The sequence below is a fragment of the Erigeron canadensis genome, chromosome 8, assembly GCF_010389155.1.
Source record: "Erigeron canadensis isolate Cc75 chromosome 8, C_canadensis_v1, whole genome shotgun sequence".
NCBI classification, from domain to species: Eukaryota; Viridiplantae; Streptophyta; class Magnoliopsida; order Asterales; family Asteraceae; genus Erigeron; species Erigeron canadensis.
The window spans coordinates 26,028,613-26,049,403 of record NC_057768.1 but is presented as its reverse complement, the minus strand read 5'-3'; the positions used below and the strand labels follow the sequence as shown (position 1 = coordinate 26,049,403).

Genomic DNA, 20,791 nt, shown 5'->3' with positions numbered 1-20,791 from the left:
TAACTACTTAATCCATGAGTCATGACTTAATCTTAATTGCTTAAGTCGGAAATTATGTTTGTTTAAGACTTATCTAATAAGTCATCACTTAATTAAAAAGTCCAACTAAAATATATTTTACATAATTTTCCTTGATAACTACCCCACTATCTATTCCCTAATTCCTATTAAGGGCGTTATAATAATCTTAATTATTCAGTCGGTTAATTCAGCACACAAAACAAACAACAACTATTTATTTACCGTCTTACTCGTTTCAGACACACTAAATTCAGACAAACACTTAATCTACACCGCACTTCATGGATATAAAACAAGCAAGCCCTTAGTCTCCCAAGGTCCGAAACCACTCCACAAGTTCTAGTCCTCTAGTAAGCCCAGGCAAACCACTCAATCTGAGATCTGAAGTAAGCTCCAAAAAGAAAACCGAAACCAGCACGATAAGAAATAAACTCCGGCAGAGATCACCGCAAAAGGTTTGGTGTGTTTTGGACTAAGAATCTTTGAAGCCCTAGATGTCAATTTTGAGTAAGAAACATGGTCATACATATTCAGGGAGGGCTCATACATATAATGATAAAAAGTGGATAATTCCGTTTTTGGTGAGTTTGGCTGTATGGATTACTTTAATTTCATCATCATACAACAACATGAATCAAAAAGATTATTTGAGTCTCGATAAAAATGCGAAATCTTTTTCTGATAGTGAGATAATAGCGAATATTCCCAAAAAAGAAAAAGCAGCAGCCCCTAGATTCGCTTACCTCATTTCGGGCACTAAGGGTGATAGCAAAAGAATGATGAGAACTTTACAAGCTGTTTATCATCCAAGAAATCACTACATTTTGCATATGGATCTTGAAGCTCCACCTCGAGAACGGTTGGAGTTAACCATGGCTGTCAAGAATGATGTCACATTTTCTGCGGTTGAGAATGTTCGGGTGATGGCTCAGTCGAATTTGGTCACGTATAAGGGTCCTACTATGATTGCGACCACCTTACAAGCAATTGCGATTTTATTCAAGGACAGTTTGGATTGGGATTGGTTTATAAATCTTAGTGCTTCTGATTATCCTCTTGTCACACAAGATGGTAACATGCTTTCTGTTGATTGTTTCTAAGTCCTATTTTTATTGTTTAAAGACGGTACTCGATATATAAGTAGGCATTACTAGCTGCTAGCTTCGATAGATTGGGGGCCTAGAGCCTTAGCTGTAGGTTGTACCAACTTTGCCCTTGAGACCAAAGTGATAGTTTCATTTTGCTTTATGTGGTGCAAGTTTGCATCTCGAAATGTAGATGCAATTATGTAACCTTTTCACTTAACGGTAGTTTAAATGGAGTTTCATGGCAGTTGCTACTTGCTACAATGTTAGTTATTTAAGGGCAAAAGGGGTATAATATTGTTTTCTATTTATGACAAAAGGGCCTTTTAGGTGGTGGTCTTGAGGTGATTTACTAACCAAGAGGTTATGGCCTGGGTTTCTTGCTTGAGACAACTGGTGTGAATTTTTTATGGTTTGCTATAAAAGAACTATCAAACCTCATATCGAAACAGCGACCTATAGCATTTACGAGTATCCCTATTTCTATTTGAAGAAAGATGAGATAGAGATTTGAACCATTCTACTATATGCTATTAGACAAGAGTTCAAGTAATAGGTGGAACAATTAGTATTCCCTTTCTTTTTTTAATTATGCGTAAAGTTGCAATTTTATTTTCTTTCAATTTGTTTTCCGTCGAAATTTCAGGTTTGAAAATGATCTATATATCTATTTAACCACAGGAAAGTTTACCGCATATATTGACTTCGTAAGATGTCAATAACCTATTATTGTTGGATACCTATGGATATTCGACAAATGGCTGATGAAAGCACATGCTATGTAGATTGTGTGAATCTTTTGCAAAAAAATTAGTTAGAATCGATTTTGAATAGTATTTGCTTTTCTTTGTTGTCATCCCCATTCTCTTTGCATAGTTTGAAACAGTTTTTTCATCAAGTTTTGTAATGGTACTTGTTTTCTATGGGACAAAGTATTAAATAGATTTGAGATATTTCGATTGGTAACTTGAAATATGTCTATATGAAAGATAGTGCTATCCATGAACAGTTTTTGTGGGTTAAAAGGGGTTACCCTGGTTCGAATATCGATGAACAGTTTTAGTAGCAAGAATCATAAACTAAAACATAGTCTTTTTATGTATTAGGGAAATTTTACATATATTGGTAGGATTTTATAATCTCTTTATTATGTTGTCGTAAATTCATACGAAAGATAACTGTTGTTTGCCACGGCATCCCTTCTAAATCTTTGCAAATCAAAATTTTCAGGGATGGGATACGGTAGGATATCCGATTGAGGTTATGCCAGGTTGGGGCCGGGTGACCTGATATGTTATTGTCTTGTTTAACTTCGGTTATTTTATTTTATAATTAGTTTGATTTATAACTATATTTTTAATATAAAAGTTTAATTATATTGTATAAAGAAAGTAATAAGTTGCAAGTATGTCATTAAACTATGCATTGGCTTCGAGTAGTTCGATCCATTTGATCTGTTGTTTTTTAACCAACTTTTGTAAGATTTAAGCTTTGGACATAAAACATAACTCAGATCTGGCACATTTCTCTAAGCAAGTTTCAAAATTTCTACCTATACCATGGTGTCTTGGTACAGTAAGGTCACTATGTGGTTGCATTTTCATAACCTTATAATATTCTGTTCGTGTTTTTGATGTTGCAGATTTGCTTCATGTTTTTTCTAATATGTCGAGAACTCTCAACTTCATTGAGCACACAAAGCTTACAGGATGGAAATTGTAAGCAGATACTGATATACTTCTCCATTTGCTGAGACGTATAAAGCAAAAATATTTGAATGTATGTGCTCATTTTGCAGGAACCAAAGGGCAAAGCCCATTATTGTGGATCCAGGTCTTTATTTATCCAAAAAATCGGACCTTGCAATCACATCACAACGTAGATCTCTTCCCACATCCTTTAACTTGTTCACTGGTAAGAGAACTGATAATGCTTCCTACATCTTCTCAAGAAACGTGTTACTATTAACTATTCTGTTTTTATTTTGTCTTAATAGGTCAACTAACTACATTTTAACTTAAGAATGACATTATTCTTTAACTTTCTAATGATAAATTGATTACAGTAGCCTTACCTATTTTAAATTCGATAATTAGTTTGTTTTGAGCTAAGTAGTTAAGTATCAAAATTTCGGTGTTTCGGTCAAGGACCGAAATTTGAAATTTTCGAAATTTTGGTGGGATTTTGGTATTTTATTATTATGCAATATCTATAAATATATAATACTTAATATCTAATACTTAATACTTAATCTGAATATCATTTGAGAGAGGATTTAGAAATTTTCTGTGTTATTGATTAATTAGAAAAATCCCAAATTACAAGTTCAAATATACTTCTAAACTAACAAACTATCTAATATTTACATTTCAGAACCTATAGTTGCAATTTGTACAAAACAATCCTAACTATATATATATATTCCATATACCCCCTCAAGTTGGAACTTCTTTTAAACCCAACCTGTGACTCAAAATCGAATGTTGAAAGGAACCCAATGCTTTAGTCATCAAATTAGCTAGCTGGAGATTAGTCGGAATATAAGCAGTCTGGAGTAAACCATCTTGAACCTTGTGCTTGGTGAAATGACTATCAATATCAAGATTTTTAGTCCTTTCATTATAACAAGGGTAATTTGTTGAGCAACCTTAATATCACAAAACAAAGTGAGTGGAACTTGTACAACAATACGTAAATCCGTCAACAAATAGGTCAACCAAATCAGCTCACATGTAGTAGCTGCCATACTTCTGTAGTCTGCTTAAGTGGGAGATCTAGAAACAATTGCTTTTAGACCAAAGAGTGACCGAGATTTTCTAGTCATAATGCAAGAAGCCCAATCAGCTTCACTAAAACTAGTTGCCTTAAGGTTAGTATGCACAGGATAGAACAACGCTTTTGAAATAGATCTTTTCAAGTATTTCAATAAATGTATAGCTGCTTGCATATGAGGCAATTTTGGACTGGAAACAAACTGACTTAAAAAGCTGAACAGCATAAGAAATGTGTGGCCTTGTCATGGAAAGATATAACAATCTGCTAATCAATCTTCTATAAGACTTAGGATCAGATAAAGGATCACCTTTGTCTAAGGAAAGATTAAGATGACTAGGCATGGGAAATGATACTGGTTTAGCATTAGTCAAGCCTGCATCCTTCAGAAAGATGCAAGGTATACTTTCTTTGGTTCAAGTAAGTACCAGTCTCAGTTTTGCACAATTAAATGCCTAGAAAATACCTTGCTAAGCCTAAATCCTCTATGGTAAATTTCTTATCCTATGCTAGTTTGGTCTGAACAATGTCACTGTCAGAATTTCCTATAATTAAAATATCATCCACATATACAAAATCAGCAGTAAAAGCATGATCATTAGCTTTCATAAACAATGAATATTCATGTTTAGATTGTTCAATACCCAAGCCAGAAATTTTGATAACTCTTGATTCCATTATCTGGAAGCCATACAAAATGTTAGTCAATTTACAAACTTGACCAGGCAAAACTTTCATAGTTTCATATACCCTTCGGGAGGCTTCATATAAATCTCTTCACCCACAAAGCCATGTAAACAGCCATTATTCACATCCAACTGATCTGTTGGACGTTGCTATAGCAATAAGAACTCTAACAGTAGCAGCTTTAGCAACTCAAGAGAAGGTATGCTTATAATTAATACCTTCTTGTTGATTAAATCCCCTTATTACCAATCTAGCCTTATATCTCTCTATAGAACCATCAGACTTATACTTAATTTTATACACCCATTTAGAAGAAATGGCTTTGTGTCCTTCAAGTAAAGCAGTCAACACCCATGACCCATGTATCATTTTGTTCTAAAGCTTGAAGTTCTTTGTTCATGGCCTCTACCTATTCCTTTGCTTTAGCTGCTTGATGATATGTAGATGGTTTTATAGTACTTAACACATGTGCTAGAGAAGCCACATATTCTTGGTCATAAGAATCAAAATCAGTTTTATTAAATAATGGATAGAGGACCAAAACTTAATTCTGTTACTAAGATGCAACAAAATTCTTCTTGTTAGAATCCACAAAATCTTGCATCGAGTTTGGTGTGGTAATGGTTTTGGCGGATCTTCTTAAAGGAGGATCAACAGAAGATTGTATTGTAACCCCGGTTGGATATTAGTAGTATTTATATAGATTATTAGAGCTGTAATATTAAAATGAATGAATTAAGTTCAGGTCTTAAGACTTTTAGGAGATCCTTGCTTCTCGAATTGCAAGAACCCTTTTATCATTTTCTTTGTTTACTGTGTTTATCGATAGGACTCTTTTTTGGTTGATATTAATTGGTATAAGAGCTATCCTTCTTGCAACCTGTTCATACATACTGTTCACGACTAATGTTCATCTAGGAAAAAAAAATTTATCAGTTTAACCCTGAGCTTATTTTGAGTGGTCAGCCCGTCACCAACCTGACCTACCTAACAGTTATGCCATCTCTAGGCTATCCTATTACTTTAGACTTGTCAGGTTGCATTTTGCAGTAACTACTATCTTTTCTTACTATGTTAATTAGTTGTATACTTACAGGGTCGGCATGGGTAATGGTGACACGTGCTTTCATGGAATACTGTATATGGGGATTGGATAATTTTCCAAGAACCGTTTTAATGTACTACACCAACTTTGTCTCGTCCCCGGAAGGCTACTTTCACACAGTAATTTGCAATACAGAAGAGTTCACTAAAACCGTAATAAGCCACGATCTTCATTATATCGCATGGGATTATCCTCCAAAACAGCATCCACGTTACTTGACCATTAAAGATTTTGACAAAATGGTCAACAGTAGTGCACCGTTTGCAAGGAAGTTTCCAAAGGATGACATAGTTTTAGACAAGATTGATAAAGAACTTTTAGGCCGTACACATCGCTTCGGTCAAGGCGCTTGGTGTGCTGGTGGTCTGGACCATGGATCAGACCCTTGTTTGGTTCGTGGTGATGATTCTGTTTTCAGACCGGGTCCTGGTGCAACAAGGTTAACTCGACTGTTTCACCAGCTTTTGTCTGAAGATTTTAAAAACAAAAGTTGTCCTACCTGAAGTCTTGCTTTTGGTGGTCGCAAGAACAAAAAGGGTGAGTTAGAATTTTGCACAAATGTATATTGTTCCATAGATCAAAAGTTGGCATTTTCGAAATAGTTCTTTTATTTGTCTTCTCATTGTATTGAAAGAAAATCTGAAGTTGTATAGTAAATTGAAATCAATGCAAGAATCTTTTCTGTCCCATTTTCGTATTAACATCCTGTCTACAGCAGAAATCAGAAACTAGCCAGGCTATGTATGTTATTGTTACACACCACACATATGCTTCTTTGTTATTTTCTTTTAGTTTCCATTCATCAGCTATGTAATTGTCCGTCAGGGCGTTAAGGGAAGAGAGTGGTTCCTCTCTACCCAATTTTACTCAATTCTTACTCAAATCCTAGCATAACATATCCAATCTTATCCAATTTCTTTTTCTTTTTAACAAGATTGACAGGAGGTCTTTTGAGGCGCGGGAGCTGGAGCGTGAACCTGAGTTCTTGAAAAATGGTGACTCTGGGATGGTGAAGATGGTTCCAATAAAGCCGATAGTGGTCGAGACTTTCTCTGGGGAGTTTCCTCCATTGGGTTGGTTTGCTCTGAGGGACAACAGGTAGATAGTTGCTATGGGGATGATCCAGAGCGTGGTAAAAAGGGATCCAACTGATACTTTAAAATTTGAGTCTCTTTCAATCAGTTCCATTTTATACTTTGGAAGACTAGTGGTTAAAAAGGGATCCAACTGATACTTTAAAGATTTGAGTCTCTTTCAATCAGTTCCATTTGATACTTTGGAAGACAAGTGGTTAAAAAGGGATCCAGCAGCATTTTTGTAAGTATGACATGAATTTCAAGGCTATCTTTGCTTAAAGTCTTTTTTTCTTACTTGGTTATAATGAAAAGTTGAAGCACTTGTAAGCACTTGGTTAAAATCTATTTTTGTAAGCATTTGTTTTTGCTTGGTTAAACGACTTTTTGACTTTTCCGGCCGGCTAACAGACGGCGGCGGGACCTTTTCGGACCACGATTAGAGAGTTTTTGTTACGGCACGCGCTTTTGCCACCGCCGTCTTCGCTTTTACCCCCATATGCTGACGTGGCAGATATTATATAGGGTTGGTGAACAACTGGCTGATGATGACGTCTCATCGGTGGTAGCGGTGGGGATGACATGGCGGCATCCGTTTGTTTAGATGTGGTTGAAGAAGATGTTAGATCTAGATCTGTTTATTGTGATCAGTGCCGAGTTGTGGGATGGAGCAGGAACCCATCATGTGGGAAGAAGTATCATCTTATAATAAAGGGCGATGGGGTTTCCATTGGTGGCTACGCCAAGCCATGTGCGGGTTGCGGTGCTTTTCTTCATGTGTCTGACTCAAGGTGCAAATCGTGTAACCATGTCATGACTGCTGAAGATATTGAGGATTGAGTCATTTCAGTGGCTGATTTTTTTGCGCATGACAAATTTTGTAAATTATTTTATTTATTTATTATTTTTTTAACCTTTTGGCTTTGGGTTTTTGGGTGTAAGGGGCTTTACTAACGTCGAACGAAATGGTGTAAATATTTACACTTGGATAGCCTCTATTATAATACATTCGCCTTTGATCCTAAAAAAAAAAAAGTTGAAGCATAGATCATGACTAATATTGTTGTTTTCTCAGAAACACTTGGTAAAGTGGGTAGTGTAAAGTGTAATGCCCGTTAATATATTCTGACAGCCGTTACAGTGGGTAAAGTATCACGGCCATTCCTAGCGGCCGTTAACTACTGATGATGGTTTTCCCTTGATCTGCTTAACGGGAGTTAACTTTTGTAACAGGCTTTAAGATTCTTCCATCATGATTTTTTCTTTTTAGCATCATCTTTCACCATATTTTTCACCTGGTTCATTCTTGAAGTTCACTTCACTCTTCCTAAAGTCATTTTTGGTTTTTTCATCTGTCTCACATGCTAACTTCAATAATTTTACTTCACTTGATCATCATTTTAAGTCATATTTTATCATTATAGCTCGAACCTAAAATGCATACGATATAAATCAAAGTAGGCTCTTTCTTAGAACAAACTAGTCTATATAACCATTCTTAGACCACATTAATGTATATAACCACTTATCACATGACATCTTTGTATGTTTCAGTTAATATTAACGGAAAAATTACCTAAATGGTCAAATGTAAAGTATATATTAACATTTAAACACGTACAAAAAATTTTACTCATTTGTTAAACTAGTTTTTTACAACCTAACCTTGTTAAAGAAATAAAACTAACTGATAAAATTATGACAAGTGTCAATTGTGAAGTCCAAAAAGGTTTTAAGTGAAACTGAATTTGTTGTTACATACAATTTACGGTGTTAATTTGCGTAAGAGATTGTATTTGATGGTGTAAATATTTACATCTACAACTTCTGCGAAGAGATTATGCTGGTGTAAATATTCACATAACACATAATTTGCTTGTACTATAAGTTTTAGCAAGCCTTATTCGTCTTATTTACAAAGTTTGATATTAAGGTCTTTAAATAAAGTGGTTATATACTTACATGGTTTAAAGTAACTAAAAATTACAAAGCATAAAGAAAATTGTACATAAATGTATATAAGAGAGGTTATGGAGAACCTCTCTGTAAACAAATTTGTTTTATGGATGATCGGCTCACCATCCCTGTTACAAATAAACCTTATTAATTATACTTCTTACTCTTCACTCTTGACCATGCAGCGTAATTTTTGACCGTGGGTGAATGCTGACATTTTGTAATTGTTAACTTCTAAACAAGTAATTAATGGATTTATTTAAGGGCATGCTTTAGGCAAAGTTTTAAAGAATTAAAGGCCTGCATTGAAGCAAATATATTTCTCCATCTTGCACTACCCCTTCCATGTCTTGGGCACAACCATAGATATCTTCTACGATCTTTGACGCTTCCGCAATTTTTGAGTGAATCAAGCGTTGAAATGAGAGATCGATTACCAGCGGGTCTCTTGAGTAATCTAACACAACTTCTTCTTTGTTTTCCATTGACAAACTGAAAAGGTTTCGGCTCTTATCAACTTTTATGTTCACATATGGTTATTTGCAGTTCAATAGTTATATTAGCGGAATAGGTTGCAATTTCACCACGTTTACCAAAAACATAAATAATTAACTTCGAGTTATATTTTACCTCTAACAGGTCAAACCGGTTAAAGGTGGTACAGGCATATGTGTAATGGGGTCTAAGTGACCCTGAACAATTTAAGTGCTTATAATTTCTTAAACTAGTGTTATGAAAACATATTTGTGGGTCAACCCATCCTGACTGTACTATAAAGTACCCATCGCCTCACTTGGTTGACCCGTCCATGCATGCAGCTCAACTTTTCGCACAACTTCCTGTTTATGTTTCAGCATAAGGATGGATTCATATTGGCTTACAAAACTACAACTAAACTTTTCGCTAAGTTACTCGTATATAACTAGTGGACTCGATCATATTGGCTTACAAATCTACAACCAAGTCATGATAGACTACAACTAGTGGATTAAAATATATATGTAATTTGAGAAAGTTGCCTCAGATTGTTAATAAAATAATGACGTAGCGGCCTAATTTTTAAAAAGAATAAAAATTAATAAAGTTTATAAAAAATATTTAAAAAAAATTGTAGCTTGTACACTTTTTCTATTGTGTGAAAAAACTTATCATCCAATTCACTTTATAAAATTAACTTGCAAAATTGAACAAATCGTGTAAGCAACAGGCTAAATGTTGATGTGGCGGTTACTCATTGTACCACGTCTTAGATGCCAGATGGTGCCACATCAGCATCCAACTTATTTCTTACATGATTTGTTCAATTTTGCAGGTTAATTACGATAAAAGTTTTTTTCACACAATAGAAAAGTGTACAAGTTACCTACATCCCCGGATATTTAAACCTTATAAGTTTAATTTTAGCGCCAAAAGAATCAAATTTGAGAAGCAAGATGTTTTCTTTATCTTGCTCTAACTTGGCATCAATCACTTTCGAAATACACATCCAACCCCTTTGACTTGTTGACTCAGGGCCATATTAGACTTGATAGTTGGCTTGGCTCAAATTTGCTGCTCTATTACGAGCCGAGGGTCCCATTTCACTCCCAGCTAACATACCTGTACCAGCACCCAGTTAACATACCTGCCATGTGTACCATCACATGTAGATCTATTCGTGTTCTCAGATAAGAAATCCGGCCTAAGTATGACCGACTTCTCGTTTTTTGTGTATAATCCAATAGATTTGCTTGGGTAACAAGTAACCTGCAAGTTACATAGATGAAGTTCAGTTTCATATGCATAAATGCATATTTAAAAATTTATGTTGCCTTACAATAGGTGATTTGAGATCAGATTTCTTAGTAACAGAGTTCATGGCACGCCCCGGAGAAGCACCAACTAAAGTCTCCACTGAGCCACTGACAATCTGTCCATAAATCAAATTAGCTTTTCTTCCCCATCACTTTATGTTGTTAACATTATGTCTGATAGCATTCGGGAAGTACCTCAGTATATATCTCTGAGGAGTCCTGAGACACTGGATGATTTGTGTATGTGACAAAGGCATAATCAGCTCTAATTTGTTCTTGAATCAATATACCAATACATAGTTTATCATGATTCATGTGTGTTCTTTGACAACTGATATACGTTCTTTCATTCCATTTAGAAGCCCAAATCTAGACATAAGTTAAGAGATTGAATGTAAAATGCTTTCATATTTCAAAGCTAAAAGGAAGAAAGGTAAAATAGTAAATATTTTTAACTTCAAAGCTACCAAGTATTGATTATTGGGAAAATGCTATGATAACAAGTAACTTTTCATAAAGATCCATCTAGGTCCTAGGTAATTATAGATCCCATTTTTGAAAGTATCTAGATGGTGTAGTAAAATTTCAGATACCAATTAAAAAGCTATAAATTACCTTGGTGTACATTCAGGAAAAGTTAACTACTCTTTTGTAGTATTTTCCCTACCAAGTATCCAAAAAGATAAAAAACTTTGATGACCATGCAAAAAAAATATGACGGTTACAGAAACTTGCACTAGAAACCGGCCATAAATTCAATTTAAATTACAAAGGTTTAAAGTAAGGCTTAATCTACTTATTGGAAAGAGGGGGAGAAATATACCTGCTTTATTTCTTGCCAAATTCGGCTCCATGTCAACTCTCCAGGGCCTCGAGGCCATGGTATTCTTGAACTCTTCATTTTCTTCCTAACCTCAATGCCCTCCAAATTAACAAAACCTCAAAGTTTATTCGGAATTTGTATATTATAACCAACTTCTATGTGCTTGTTACCAGAAAGAATAAGGATCATACAGTATTTTCAGCCTAGAGCTAGTGATAAACAATATTTCTCAAAATTTTGAGGTTACTTGAACCATGGATAACCTACCTAAAGTCTTTTACATGATACTCGTATTAGATTTGCAACCACATTTGAATGTCAAAATGAAACTAATGTTTACTTGATAAGACATGTGAGGATGAAAATTCTGGTAGGTGTGTACATTCAAGAAAGTAGCTCTTATGAGAAAATTTAACATATAAAATACATTGAACAAACCAGGTAATGCTGAATTACCATTCTACGAGGAGCTTTCAATTGCAAAACTGCTTCTTGAATTGTTTTAAACTTTGACATGTCTCCTTTATCAACAAGTTCACTAAGGCAGGCAAATTTCTTTGCCACATCCTGAAGAAATTAGTCAGTTTAACTTTAGTATCAAGAGACTGACTAAAGACATAAAGCAAGAAAAATGGGAGCAAGATGATAAAAACACGTTGATATGGGTGACATGAGTTCCGAATTGAAGTCCCTTTTTGGTTAACATATCTGGAAATTTTACTTCATAATGAAAAAACCAAAGTAGCTTTAGGTCCATTACTATAAGTACAAATGGTGTGGACTTGAATATTTTGCTTATAGGTGACTTAGACATTGAGACTCAAAGCACATTTGTTTACCCCTTAGGTATAGAGTTAAAGATAACAAAGTTGAGAAATTTTGAGAGGGAATCAACAATCAGTATGATTCTTTGATAAAACCTATTGAATAATTCTGCAGGTAATTATACATGGGTACAAAGTTTTAAACTAAGAAGCCCTTTAAGAATAAATCCCTATTATAATGCTTTATGCTATCCGTTAAAGGAATGAATCGCACTTATCTACGTACAATTATACAAAGAAACATATATTTTCTTAATTTAGTTTGGCACTGGAGATTGATTTACTCATAAATGAGATCAGCTATATCTTAATCCTGAACAACAGACACTTATCGATCTAGAATGTGTATAGTAGAGCCCATTTTCCCTAGTTATAGATGTTCATAGGCTTGCATGCTTAGATCCATACATATATGTTAAATACTTTATATGCTTATATACTTCTATTTCTATGGTTTTATTCTATGCTCATATGAATACAATCTATTTTCTTATGTTCACACACGCACACAGAAACACACAATAACATTTGCATGTCACTCGCATTTATACAACACTTTTGTTGGAAGTCTTTTCAGAAAAAGTCGCCTCTACCCTTGATAGTGTACAATTGTGTGCTTCCAACCTCCACCATACCCCCACTTTTACAGGATTAGGTATTGTTGTTGTACTGCCTGCCAAGCTTGAAAGTGACTGAAAGTACATTTAACCTTGCAGTTATGGCCCCGACTTTGTATTTAAAGTTTTCATATAAGAATTTTTATTATTCCAAAAACATGTTTATAACCTTTTAAATTGTTGTATTCAAAAAAATCTGGATTGTGGGTCATAACTCAAAAAAGGTTCTTATAATCATACTTCATGTATAGATTACCTACCAAATTATATATATATATATATATAGGGTAGAGATCCTGGAAGAAGATGTCTTAAGGAGAGAAGGGAGAGAAGGTCCTATGAACCAATCAGAACGCGACATGTGTCAAAATGAAAAAAATGCGCGGTGGCATTTTGGTAAATAAATCAAACTTTTCTAAAGTGATCAGCCTGGGTTCCGATCAGCTTGGGTCTGGGTCAGCTTGGTTGGTCAGCATAATCAGTTTGGTCAGCTTGGGTCTGGGTCAGGTTGGGGTCTGTTCAGGTTGGGTCAGCTTGACACAATTTACACAGATGTAGATTATGGGTTTTGGGTCAGCTTGGGTTCTGGGTTGGGTCAGCTTGGGGTTGGGTTAGCTTGACACAATTTACACATAATCTACACAAATGTAGATTATGGGTTCTGGGTTTTGGGTCAGGTTTGGGTCAGCTTGGGGTCTGGTCAGGTTGGGGTTGGGTTAGCTTGACACAATTTACACATAATCTACACAAATGTAGATTAAATCTACACAAATGTAGATTAGCTTGGGGTTCGATTGGGTCAGCTTGGGGTTCGGTTGGGTCAGCTTGGGGTGGGTCAACTTGGGGAGGGTCAGCTTGGGCTGAATCAGGTTAAGGTGGGCCAGCTTGGGTTGGGTCAGCTTGAGGTGGATTGGGTCAGCTTAGGTTTGAAGTCAAATTATTTACAAAAATGCCACCGCGCATTTTTTTTTAGAGGCGACGTGTCACACTCTGATTGGCCAATAGGACCTTCTCTCCCTTCTCTCCTTAACACACCTTCTTATTTGATCTCTCTCCTATATATATATATATATAAAGAGAATGTTAGTTGATCAATCAACAACCTGAACATAAAGTTATACTCATCTTGACCTATAACCCGCTTCGCCCATGGAGCCACGTATCGGCGTAATACTAAATAATCATCTTCTTGGGAATAGCTAGTTGATTGTACTCATACAGAACAAGTAAAAAAGCATGTACAAATTTACATGATCCATACCTTATTTATGTCTTCTGACAGAATTTTTTCAAATACTCCAAAAGGTAGGACAACTGATGCCGGAAATCTTATCCATGTTGGTACCTTTTTTCTTAAAAATCTAATGCTACATGCCTTTTCACCAACCTGTTAGAAAAATACCAAAGTTTTAATGGATGTGTATATAGATTAGCCAAACGTCTACCATGCAAGGTAAATTTAAAACAAGGTCAAGCAATTATAGGAAGATCTTATAAGCATACCATCTCATTATAAGTATCTTCGAGTGACATTGCATAAATATTGCTGAAAGTGTTGTTCTTTCGGGAGAGTCCTTGCCAAGCGGATGAAGAGGTAGCGAGTTTTGGAAACAAGGCAGAGGTGCAGGGGTTTCCATCACTTTAAAGGAAATGTCAAAACCGGAGTAATAAAGAAATATTGCCTTCTCAGTAGTGGCCAAACTAGCTTACCACTATAAGTTCTGTCTGTTTTGACTCATGTAAGCTTGCTTAAAAAATTTTAGATTGCTCTAAACTCTAAAGCTTCATGTAAGTTCTTTATGTTTTGACACATAATATAAGCTTCAATAAAATTAAATAATATTTGCTTCCCAGGCTTCATGTATAAGTTCTGGCTATTGACTCCAAAAAGCTTGCAGAAAATATAACACGGTCCATCTTTATGATAATAAAGTAATAATTACAGATTACAGTAATGGCTTGCATATATAGGCTCAGCTCATTCAAGATCAGCGAGCTACCAAGTGAACCCATACAGTGATCGAGCTCGACTCAAAATCAGACGAACAGATTGTGGCTAGACAAGGTTTCGTTGAGTCAATCACGACATCTCACAAGCACCATAGCCCTCCCAAGTAAATATGATACATCCAATAGGGACGACTCATAAGTTTAAATGTTTACCAGATTTATTTTTTAAAAAATGCACCTGTATGTCAATGGCTTTTCAACTTCCTTCTTATGAGGCATTTCATTGAGTAGGCATTTACCATTCCCAGCACCATACTGTTCAACCTACAAGAATGACACTCCGATAACAATGTAGTTACTAAGACAAAAAAATGCAAAAGATACAAATACTTGCATCAATTTCTTCATGTAAGATGATGCGGAAGCTAGCTCCATTCATTTTTAACCTAAAAAATCGAAAACTATATAGCATTAAAACCCATAAAGGTTAAAAATAAATAATATAAAAGATAATTAGATGAACCATTTATTATGTCTGGTATCTTTCAGAACAAATTCAATAGCATGTATCTTAGGGTCTCTTAGCTCTATGACAACAACATATGCATCTCCGTCCTGCATGTCAAATGATCAGTAATGAGCTTGAACAAGCATCCTGACAAATAAAGGCGGCAACCTGGGTGGATCAAGGATCAAGCAAGTTTGGTTTGTCAAGGGTCTTTTTTTGTTCTGGTCAAAAAGGTCTGGCTCAGTTGAACTACAAATACTTATCTGTCCACTTCTTTACAAATAATTGATTGCGACTACCCACAAAGTAAATCTTCAAACAGATTTAAGAATTTATATACTTTAAAATAGCACTTTGGACAGCTTTCACCCCGTTTGACCCGTCTTCCTTTCCAGCTAATTTTTAACCCATTTAAGATAAAATGCAACTCAAAACTGGTCAAAAGTACCACCTTTACTAAAGTCTGAACAATAAGCACTATTAAAGGACGAACCTTTACAAATGGAGTACGCAATGCACATTTCTTATGAACAGTAGTCCCAGAAGGATAAAATGAGGGAACAAACCATTTCCTGCAGGAGAAAAACAAAATATAATGACCAAACTCCTTAAGAAAACAAATAACTCTAAAGTTTAAGAAGTTTTAGTCACTTGTTTCCAGTGGAAATGCAACCCCAGTGTAGAATCCACGTCTGCGAGGTGTTTTGAAGTTGAAGTTTTACTTTTGCACAATGGCCACTTAAAAATCCAGATACATCAACCTAATCATACAGAGCATAAGTGCATAACTACCAAAATCAGAAATACTGTTACTTTTGAGATCAAATTTAACTGCAAAATCATATGCTTCTTTGATACAAATGATATAAAGCTGATATACATATGGATGAATATTGGTGTTTAACTTTGATAAAATTCGTACAAAGATAACATATAACAAGCAACGTATTTGACTTCAGCAGTTCAAATAAGTGCATGCGTGTGTAGGGAATACGATGACAAATAAGAGCTAACCTGAAGTACCATTCCATTGAGAAGTTCAAAAACTTTAACCTTGCCGGAGGTCATGGATGCCATAGCTGGCTTTACACGGTCCAATAAGAAGCTCAGTCTTTCAATATCTGAGAACCCTGATAAAACTACAGGCTGAAGTATGGTACAAGGCAGAATGGAGATATATTCCTGGAAAACTCAACTTTAGGCAAAGAATCACCTTTATCTCCATGACTCATTTTTACACAGCAAAAAATAAAAATATATATAGCCCATTGATTTTTATTTCTTATTTGCATCATGCGAGTCCCACTAGTTAAAAGCAACATGGACCATAGCATTGCACCAAACCCAATGGCTTTTAAGAAAATTCCGAAAATGATAAATAAATTACATTACTGGAATGGTAATAAAACGAACTTGTACTAGAAACAAGAGCCGGGTTCATAGCCCGAAGGCAGCATCATTACACTTTTATACGCCAAATACAACATAAACACAAACAATGAAAATAAATTAAAAAAAAGCAGTTAATGACGAAGAATTACACAAATAAAGGTAACTCCTCTCTTTTCTTCTTTTGTAATCATACCCTTCTCTACAATCTTACTCACTACCAAATTTATCAGCAACTAGACATGAAATGCTAAACATGAATCACTGACTAAGCAGCTTGGAATCACATGCCACTATTTTTACTTGGCCAACATTCTCCTGCATTTCATCATACTTGAAAGTGGCATCCTGAACAATGAAGGTCCACACATTGTCACAGAATCTGTAGGTGTGCAAGTGGCCCTATTATGAAGAAATTGAAAAAAAAAAAGAAGTAAACTTAGTAAGATTTTAAGAGAAGTGTTACCAAACATACAAACATAGATTCAGATATAGGTGCTAAGAGATTGTGGTTAAGGAGCAAATATCTCATAAAAGCGAACAAGATACATGTGGTATAGATTTGCAGTTGAACAGCAGTATCTTTCCTTTGACAAACTACAATTCAGATTTAGATGCTAAGAGATTGTGGTTAAAGAGCAAAGATCTCATAAAATCAAACAAGATACATGTGGTATAGATTTGCAGTTGAACAGCAGTATCTTTCCTTTGACAAACTACAAGAGCTGTCACAACAGAATGTTGTCTTGCGGGTTGTTTTGGTAAAGAATTTACCAGGAAATATATATATATATGACAGGCCCAGGTCTTATAGCAAAAGGAGGACTTTATTAGTCTCATTAATCAGGATCTTCTTGATTTTGACAACCAACAATAATTGTGATACAGTCTAGAAGATATTAAAAGAAATCCAGGTACATAATAAGAAAATCCCCTGAAGCAACTCACTCGGTCTATATACCCCAAAAAATTACAAAAGGAAACAGCACTCTTCTCACTGCTAAATGACAGTCAAGAAGTATCTCTAAACTCATCAAGATTGCTTATAGATAGAGTATCAAATGGCAAACCACTACTAAACTAGATTTAGTCAGATGTAATTAGTGTAGTTTGTAGATGGTACTTATGTGTAAACCTAACTCAATAACATATATTTGCATTGTAACTCTTTTAGACATACAAATCAATATAAAAAACCTTCGGGGGTTCAACACATTTACCATCACCGTGCCCTACAGCTCCTTAGCATCATGTGGCAGGGAACACAACCCCACCTGTCATCCCATCCCAAAAATGTCTGGTCCGTCTAGTCATATTGTTCTGTTTTAGCTGCACTTCTTTTCAGCTTCTTCATAATATCCATCCTAACTTTTATCTCCTACCCTCTAACAAGGTTTCATCAACCCACTCCCCCACCACCTTGCTAGCCTTCCGCCAAACTTGCGCCCAAATCCAGATCAAGGTTCCTTGCAATCCTTCATCTAATTATAGTACCAACTTATCCGCCACTCCTATTAAACCTATCTACATTGCCATTACCAACATACTTCATAAGTGGCGTCAAACCTTAAATGAAGAGTACTTCACTCTCACACATAACGGAAAAGGGTTTCTAGTTGTCCCAGTCCCTAACATTAATAGTAGTAATGCTGATTCTAAGTGGCTTTACATGTTAAAAAGGGAAAAAGAAACCTAGTGCTTTTACTCGTTAAGAGTAAAAATTTATCACCAAAGGCTTTCATGAGCATGCATTGGATTCCACGAGACTCTGAACTTTGTTGTCAAATCAACAACTATCAAGGTGGTCATCATCATTGTGGTAACTCAGTTGCACCAAATGGGATCATAAAAAGCATGACAAGGTGATAATAAATATAGATATATCTAGAATAGTTCACTAAATGAGTGACAACATTTATGCATTTAATCCGAATGAGGTTTTGACATTAGCCAACTCTTTTAGTGCTTTGGTTCAAGCGGGCTTGGGTAAAGCCCAAAAAGACTAGTTAGGTTTTGGATAGTCCTTACACCTAAATACTCCAGTTGTACGATCACTCAAACGAGCCAACATAAATACTTTATTACGACAAGTCAATTTTTCAGTGCAAAGATATGATGCCTTTGCAAGTGTTATGCTTGGTGTTTTGTAATTTATTTCATGTTATTTGTCATAAAAATGATAAACATTTGAGTAGACTGTACTATGACTAATTTGATTAGATTTCTCGATGTAATTTGTTCTGTTTTTTCTTAGGTTGGAAAGGGGGTGGCATATATGCATTATACATGGATACAACTTGAGTTACTTGACAAAGGTAAACTTTTAGAGTTTCCCCTATCAATACAAAAAATCGATTTCCTTTAGAGGATCAAGGTAATATAACGTTGTTACCACGTTTGACCTTTATTGATATAAAAACTTTAGATTTTGTAAATTTAAGACCCGTTTACTGTTCTAAGATAAGATGCGAGAGTTCATCAAAATTCATCAATTTTATTGTATGCAGTGCATTAATATCCAGTCACTTAAAATGCCTACAACATTGATCCGACTACATCCTGCTGGCTGTGTAAAAAATAATAGAATTACATAAATAGAAATGATGTTAATGCTCATGTACCTTAATTGTCACCTTGCTTTTGACCTGGCTGTCAAGAGCTTCGGTCATCGACTGCAATCATTAGAAAACCATAATCACCAACTGAAACTTCAAACTCACACAACATACTAAGCCATACCATCTAACACCTACACACACTTAACTACAAGAAAGTAACAATGCATTTGGAAGCCCTTTTCTTGTCACCTAAATTTTTAATATAACAAATCAACAAAAGACTATTAAAATCGTAAAATCTAGTTTTTCTTCTTTCTCTCCTTCCAAAAAGTGAGACCATAAAATATAGTTAACACCACACATTATCTTTCTTGTCTTTCCATTTTAAGAACACACGCACACAATTCTAAAAAATGAATCACAATTTCTTATTTTCTTTTCCATACCCATACACACGCACCGAAAATATTAACATAAATATATGAATTACAATCTCTTTTAGTTCTACTCCGTACACACACACACACACAAAAATGTTTAAAAAAAAAACAATAACGAATTACAACTTCTTTCAATTCTATTCCACACGAACGCAAACACAATACAAATTTGCAGCCAATTCATTTTCCTAAACAGATCCACTCATTTAATTAAAAATTAAAAAAATATAATTCTAGCCTTGCACAAATAACCTCTCATCTAATGAATTTGATATTTAGTGCTATGATATGACATAGAAACACAAATGAGTAAATAAATATAAAAAATAGATACATATTTGTGTATGTATATATGTGAGAGTGAGGGGACCTTATCAAACTGAACGAGGACTTGAATAGCAAGTTCAGGACTAAGAACACCATTAGAAACCATCTCATCTAATGTTTCTGTCAAACACATTCCTATTGTTGACCTTCTATACAATTCAAACGTCGCCATTTCCTTCCTTCTAGATCTTTCTACAAACCTATCAATCTGTTAACAAACATCATCATCATCATACGGCAACGAAATACTGTATTAATTTAATTTAAATCAACAGAAATAAAACTATTATATTATTATTATCATATTAATAGATAGATGCACTTTTTTATTTATATAGGTTATAGTGTGATTTGTGTGTGAGTAAGTGACTGACCTGAAAGAATTAGAAGAAGAAGAGGATGAAAGTGGAGAAACAGATGGATTTATATATGGTTTGGTAGTTCGATGTTTCGGAAGATGTTTGGGTTTTTTTATATATGTACGAACAAGTAGATATTTATAGCTTTTATGAGCCCACGTTTGGATGCAGTATAAACTCTTACGAGGGTTTGTTAAAAGTGAATCAAAAAGAATGTAAATGTAATAGAGAATGAATATAGTGGGAAAGAGAATGAGTGTTTGAAAAGAAAATGGATTCCGTCGTTTGGTACAAACAGAGAATGAATATACAAAAAATACAAAATTTTGAATAATAGTTAAATTTAATATATATCTTTCTTTTATTATACTAAAGCACAGTTGCTCTAATAACTTATCGACCAATCACAACTCTCGATTTCTTAATGTTGACTTTTGTTTTCAATTTTGACTTTAATTTACATTTTTTTGTTTTTTATCACAAATTTACACTTTTTACCCGATA

At 34.8% G+C, this 20,791-nt stretch overlaps 3 protein-coding genes and 1 long non-coding RNA gene across 5 annotated transcripts; 1 reads left to right on the top strand and 3 right to left on the bottom strand.

The window, feature by feature from the left end:
• The first annotated feature begins 349 nt into the window (after nt 1–349).
• LOC122580134 (beta-glucuronosyltransferase GlcAT14A-like) lies at nt 350–7,071 on the top strand. 2 transcript variants are annotated; one of them, XM_043752404.1, is made up of 5 exons: nt 350–1,092; nt 2,749–2,824; nt 2,905–3,020; nt 5,662–6,207; nt 6,605–7,071. In XM_043752404.1, the coding sequence occupies exons 1-4, from the start codon at nt 516–518 to the stop codon at nt 6,171–6,173; spliced, it is 1,281 nt and encodes a 426-aa protein (XP_043608339.1). In that variant the 5' UTR covers nt 350–515; the 3' UTR covers nt 6,174–6,207; nt 6,605–7,071. The 2 variants fall into 2 exon arrangements, with proteins under 2 accessions (XP_043608339.1, XP_043608340.1); XM_043752405.1 differs by lacking the exon at nt 6,605–7,071 and having other exon boundaries at nt 5,662–6,359.
• A 1,570-nt stretch (nt 7,072–8,641) lies between these two features.
• LOC122580002 (alpha-glucan water dikinase 2-like) lies at nt 8,642–15,147 on the bottom strand. Its single transcript, XM_043752271.1, has 9 exons — nt 14,945–15,147; nt 14,260–14,395; nt 14,018–14,143; nt 11,772–11,882; nt 11,316–11,414; nt 10,688–10,861; nt 10,516–10,608; nt 10,324–10,445; nt 8,642–9,191 (listed from the first exon to the last, which is right to left on the bottom strand). Exons 1-9 carry the CDS (start codon nt 14,983–14,985, stop codon nt 8,984–8,986), a joined length of 1,110 nt encoding a protein of 369 aa, XP_043608206.1. The 5' UTR covers nt 14,986–15,147; the 3' UTR covers nt 8,642–8,983.
• A 94-nt stretch (nt 15,148–15,241) lies between these two features.
• On the bottom strand, nt 15,242–15,969 carry LOC122580003. The gene is made up of 3 exons (XR_006320721.1): nt 15,866–15,969; nt 15,708–15,786; nt 15,242–15,321 (listed from the first exon to the last, which is right to left on the bottom strand). It is a non-coding gene; the product is annotated as an uncharacterized LOC122580003 (long non-coding RNA).
• A 642-nt stretch (nt 15,970–16,611) lies between these two features.
• Nucleotides 16,612–20,392, bottom strand: LOC122579412 (transcription initiation factor IIA subunit 2-like). The gene is made up of 4 exons (XM_043751584.1): nt 20,303–20,392; nt 19,972–20,136; nt 19,225–19,275; nt 16,612–17,005 (listed from the first exon to the last, which is right to left on the bottom strand). Exons 2-4 carry the CDS (start codon nt 20,098–20,100, stop codon nt 16,865–16,867), a joined length of 321 nt encoding a protein of 106 aa, XP_043607519.1. The 5' UTR covers nt 20,101–20,136; nt 20,303–20,392; the 3' UTR covers nt 16,612–16,864.
• Between the last annotated feature and the right edge of the window lie 399 nt (nt 20,393–20,791).

What these genes read in the sequence shown, in the direction of transcription:
- LOC122580134 (XM_043752404.1), top strand. Translation starts at nt 516, where the DNA reads ATGTCAATTTTGAGTAAGAAACATGGTCATACATATTCAGGGAGGGCT. An exon ending in TCCTCTTGTCACACAAGATG is followed by an intron (nt 1,093 to 2,748) that starts GTAACATGCTTT and finishes TTGATGTTGCAG; the next exon opens with ATTTGCTTCATGTTTTTTCT. An exon ending in ATCCTTTAACTTGTTCACTG is followed by an intron (nt 3,021 to 5,661) that starts GTAAGAGAACTG and finishes GTATACTTACAG; the next exon opens with GGTCGGCATGGGTAATGGTG.
- LOC122579412 (XM_043751584.1), bottom strand. Translation starts at nt 20,100, where the DNA reads ATGGCGACGTTTGAATTGTATAGAAGGTCAACAATAGGAATGTGTTTG. An exon ending in TCCTCGTTCAGTTTGATAAG is followed by an intron (nt 19,276 to 19,971) that starts GTCCCCTCACTC and finishes TAATGATTGCAG; the next exon opens with TCGATGACCGAAGCTCTTGA. An exon ending in AAAGCAAGGTGACAATTAAG is followed by an intron (nt 17,006 to 19,224) that starts GTACATGAGCAT and finishes TCTTCATAATAG; the next exon opens with GGCCACTTGCACACCTACAG.
- LOC122580002 (XM_043752271.1), bottom strand. Translation starts at nt 14,985, where the DNA reads ATGCCTCATAAGAAGGAAGTTGAAAAGCCATTGACATACAG. An exon ending in TGAAAGCTCCTCGTAGAATG is followed by an intron (nt 11,415 to 11,771) that starts GTAATTCAGCAT and finishes GTTAATTTGGAG; the next exon opens with GGCATTGAGGTTAGGAAGAA. An exon ending in TTTGGCAAGAAATAAAGCAG is followed by an intron (nt 10,862 to 11,315) that starts GTATATTTCTCC and finishes ACTTATGTCTAG; the next exon opens with ATTTGGGCTTCTAAATGGAA.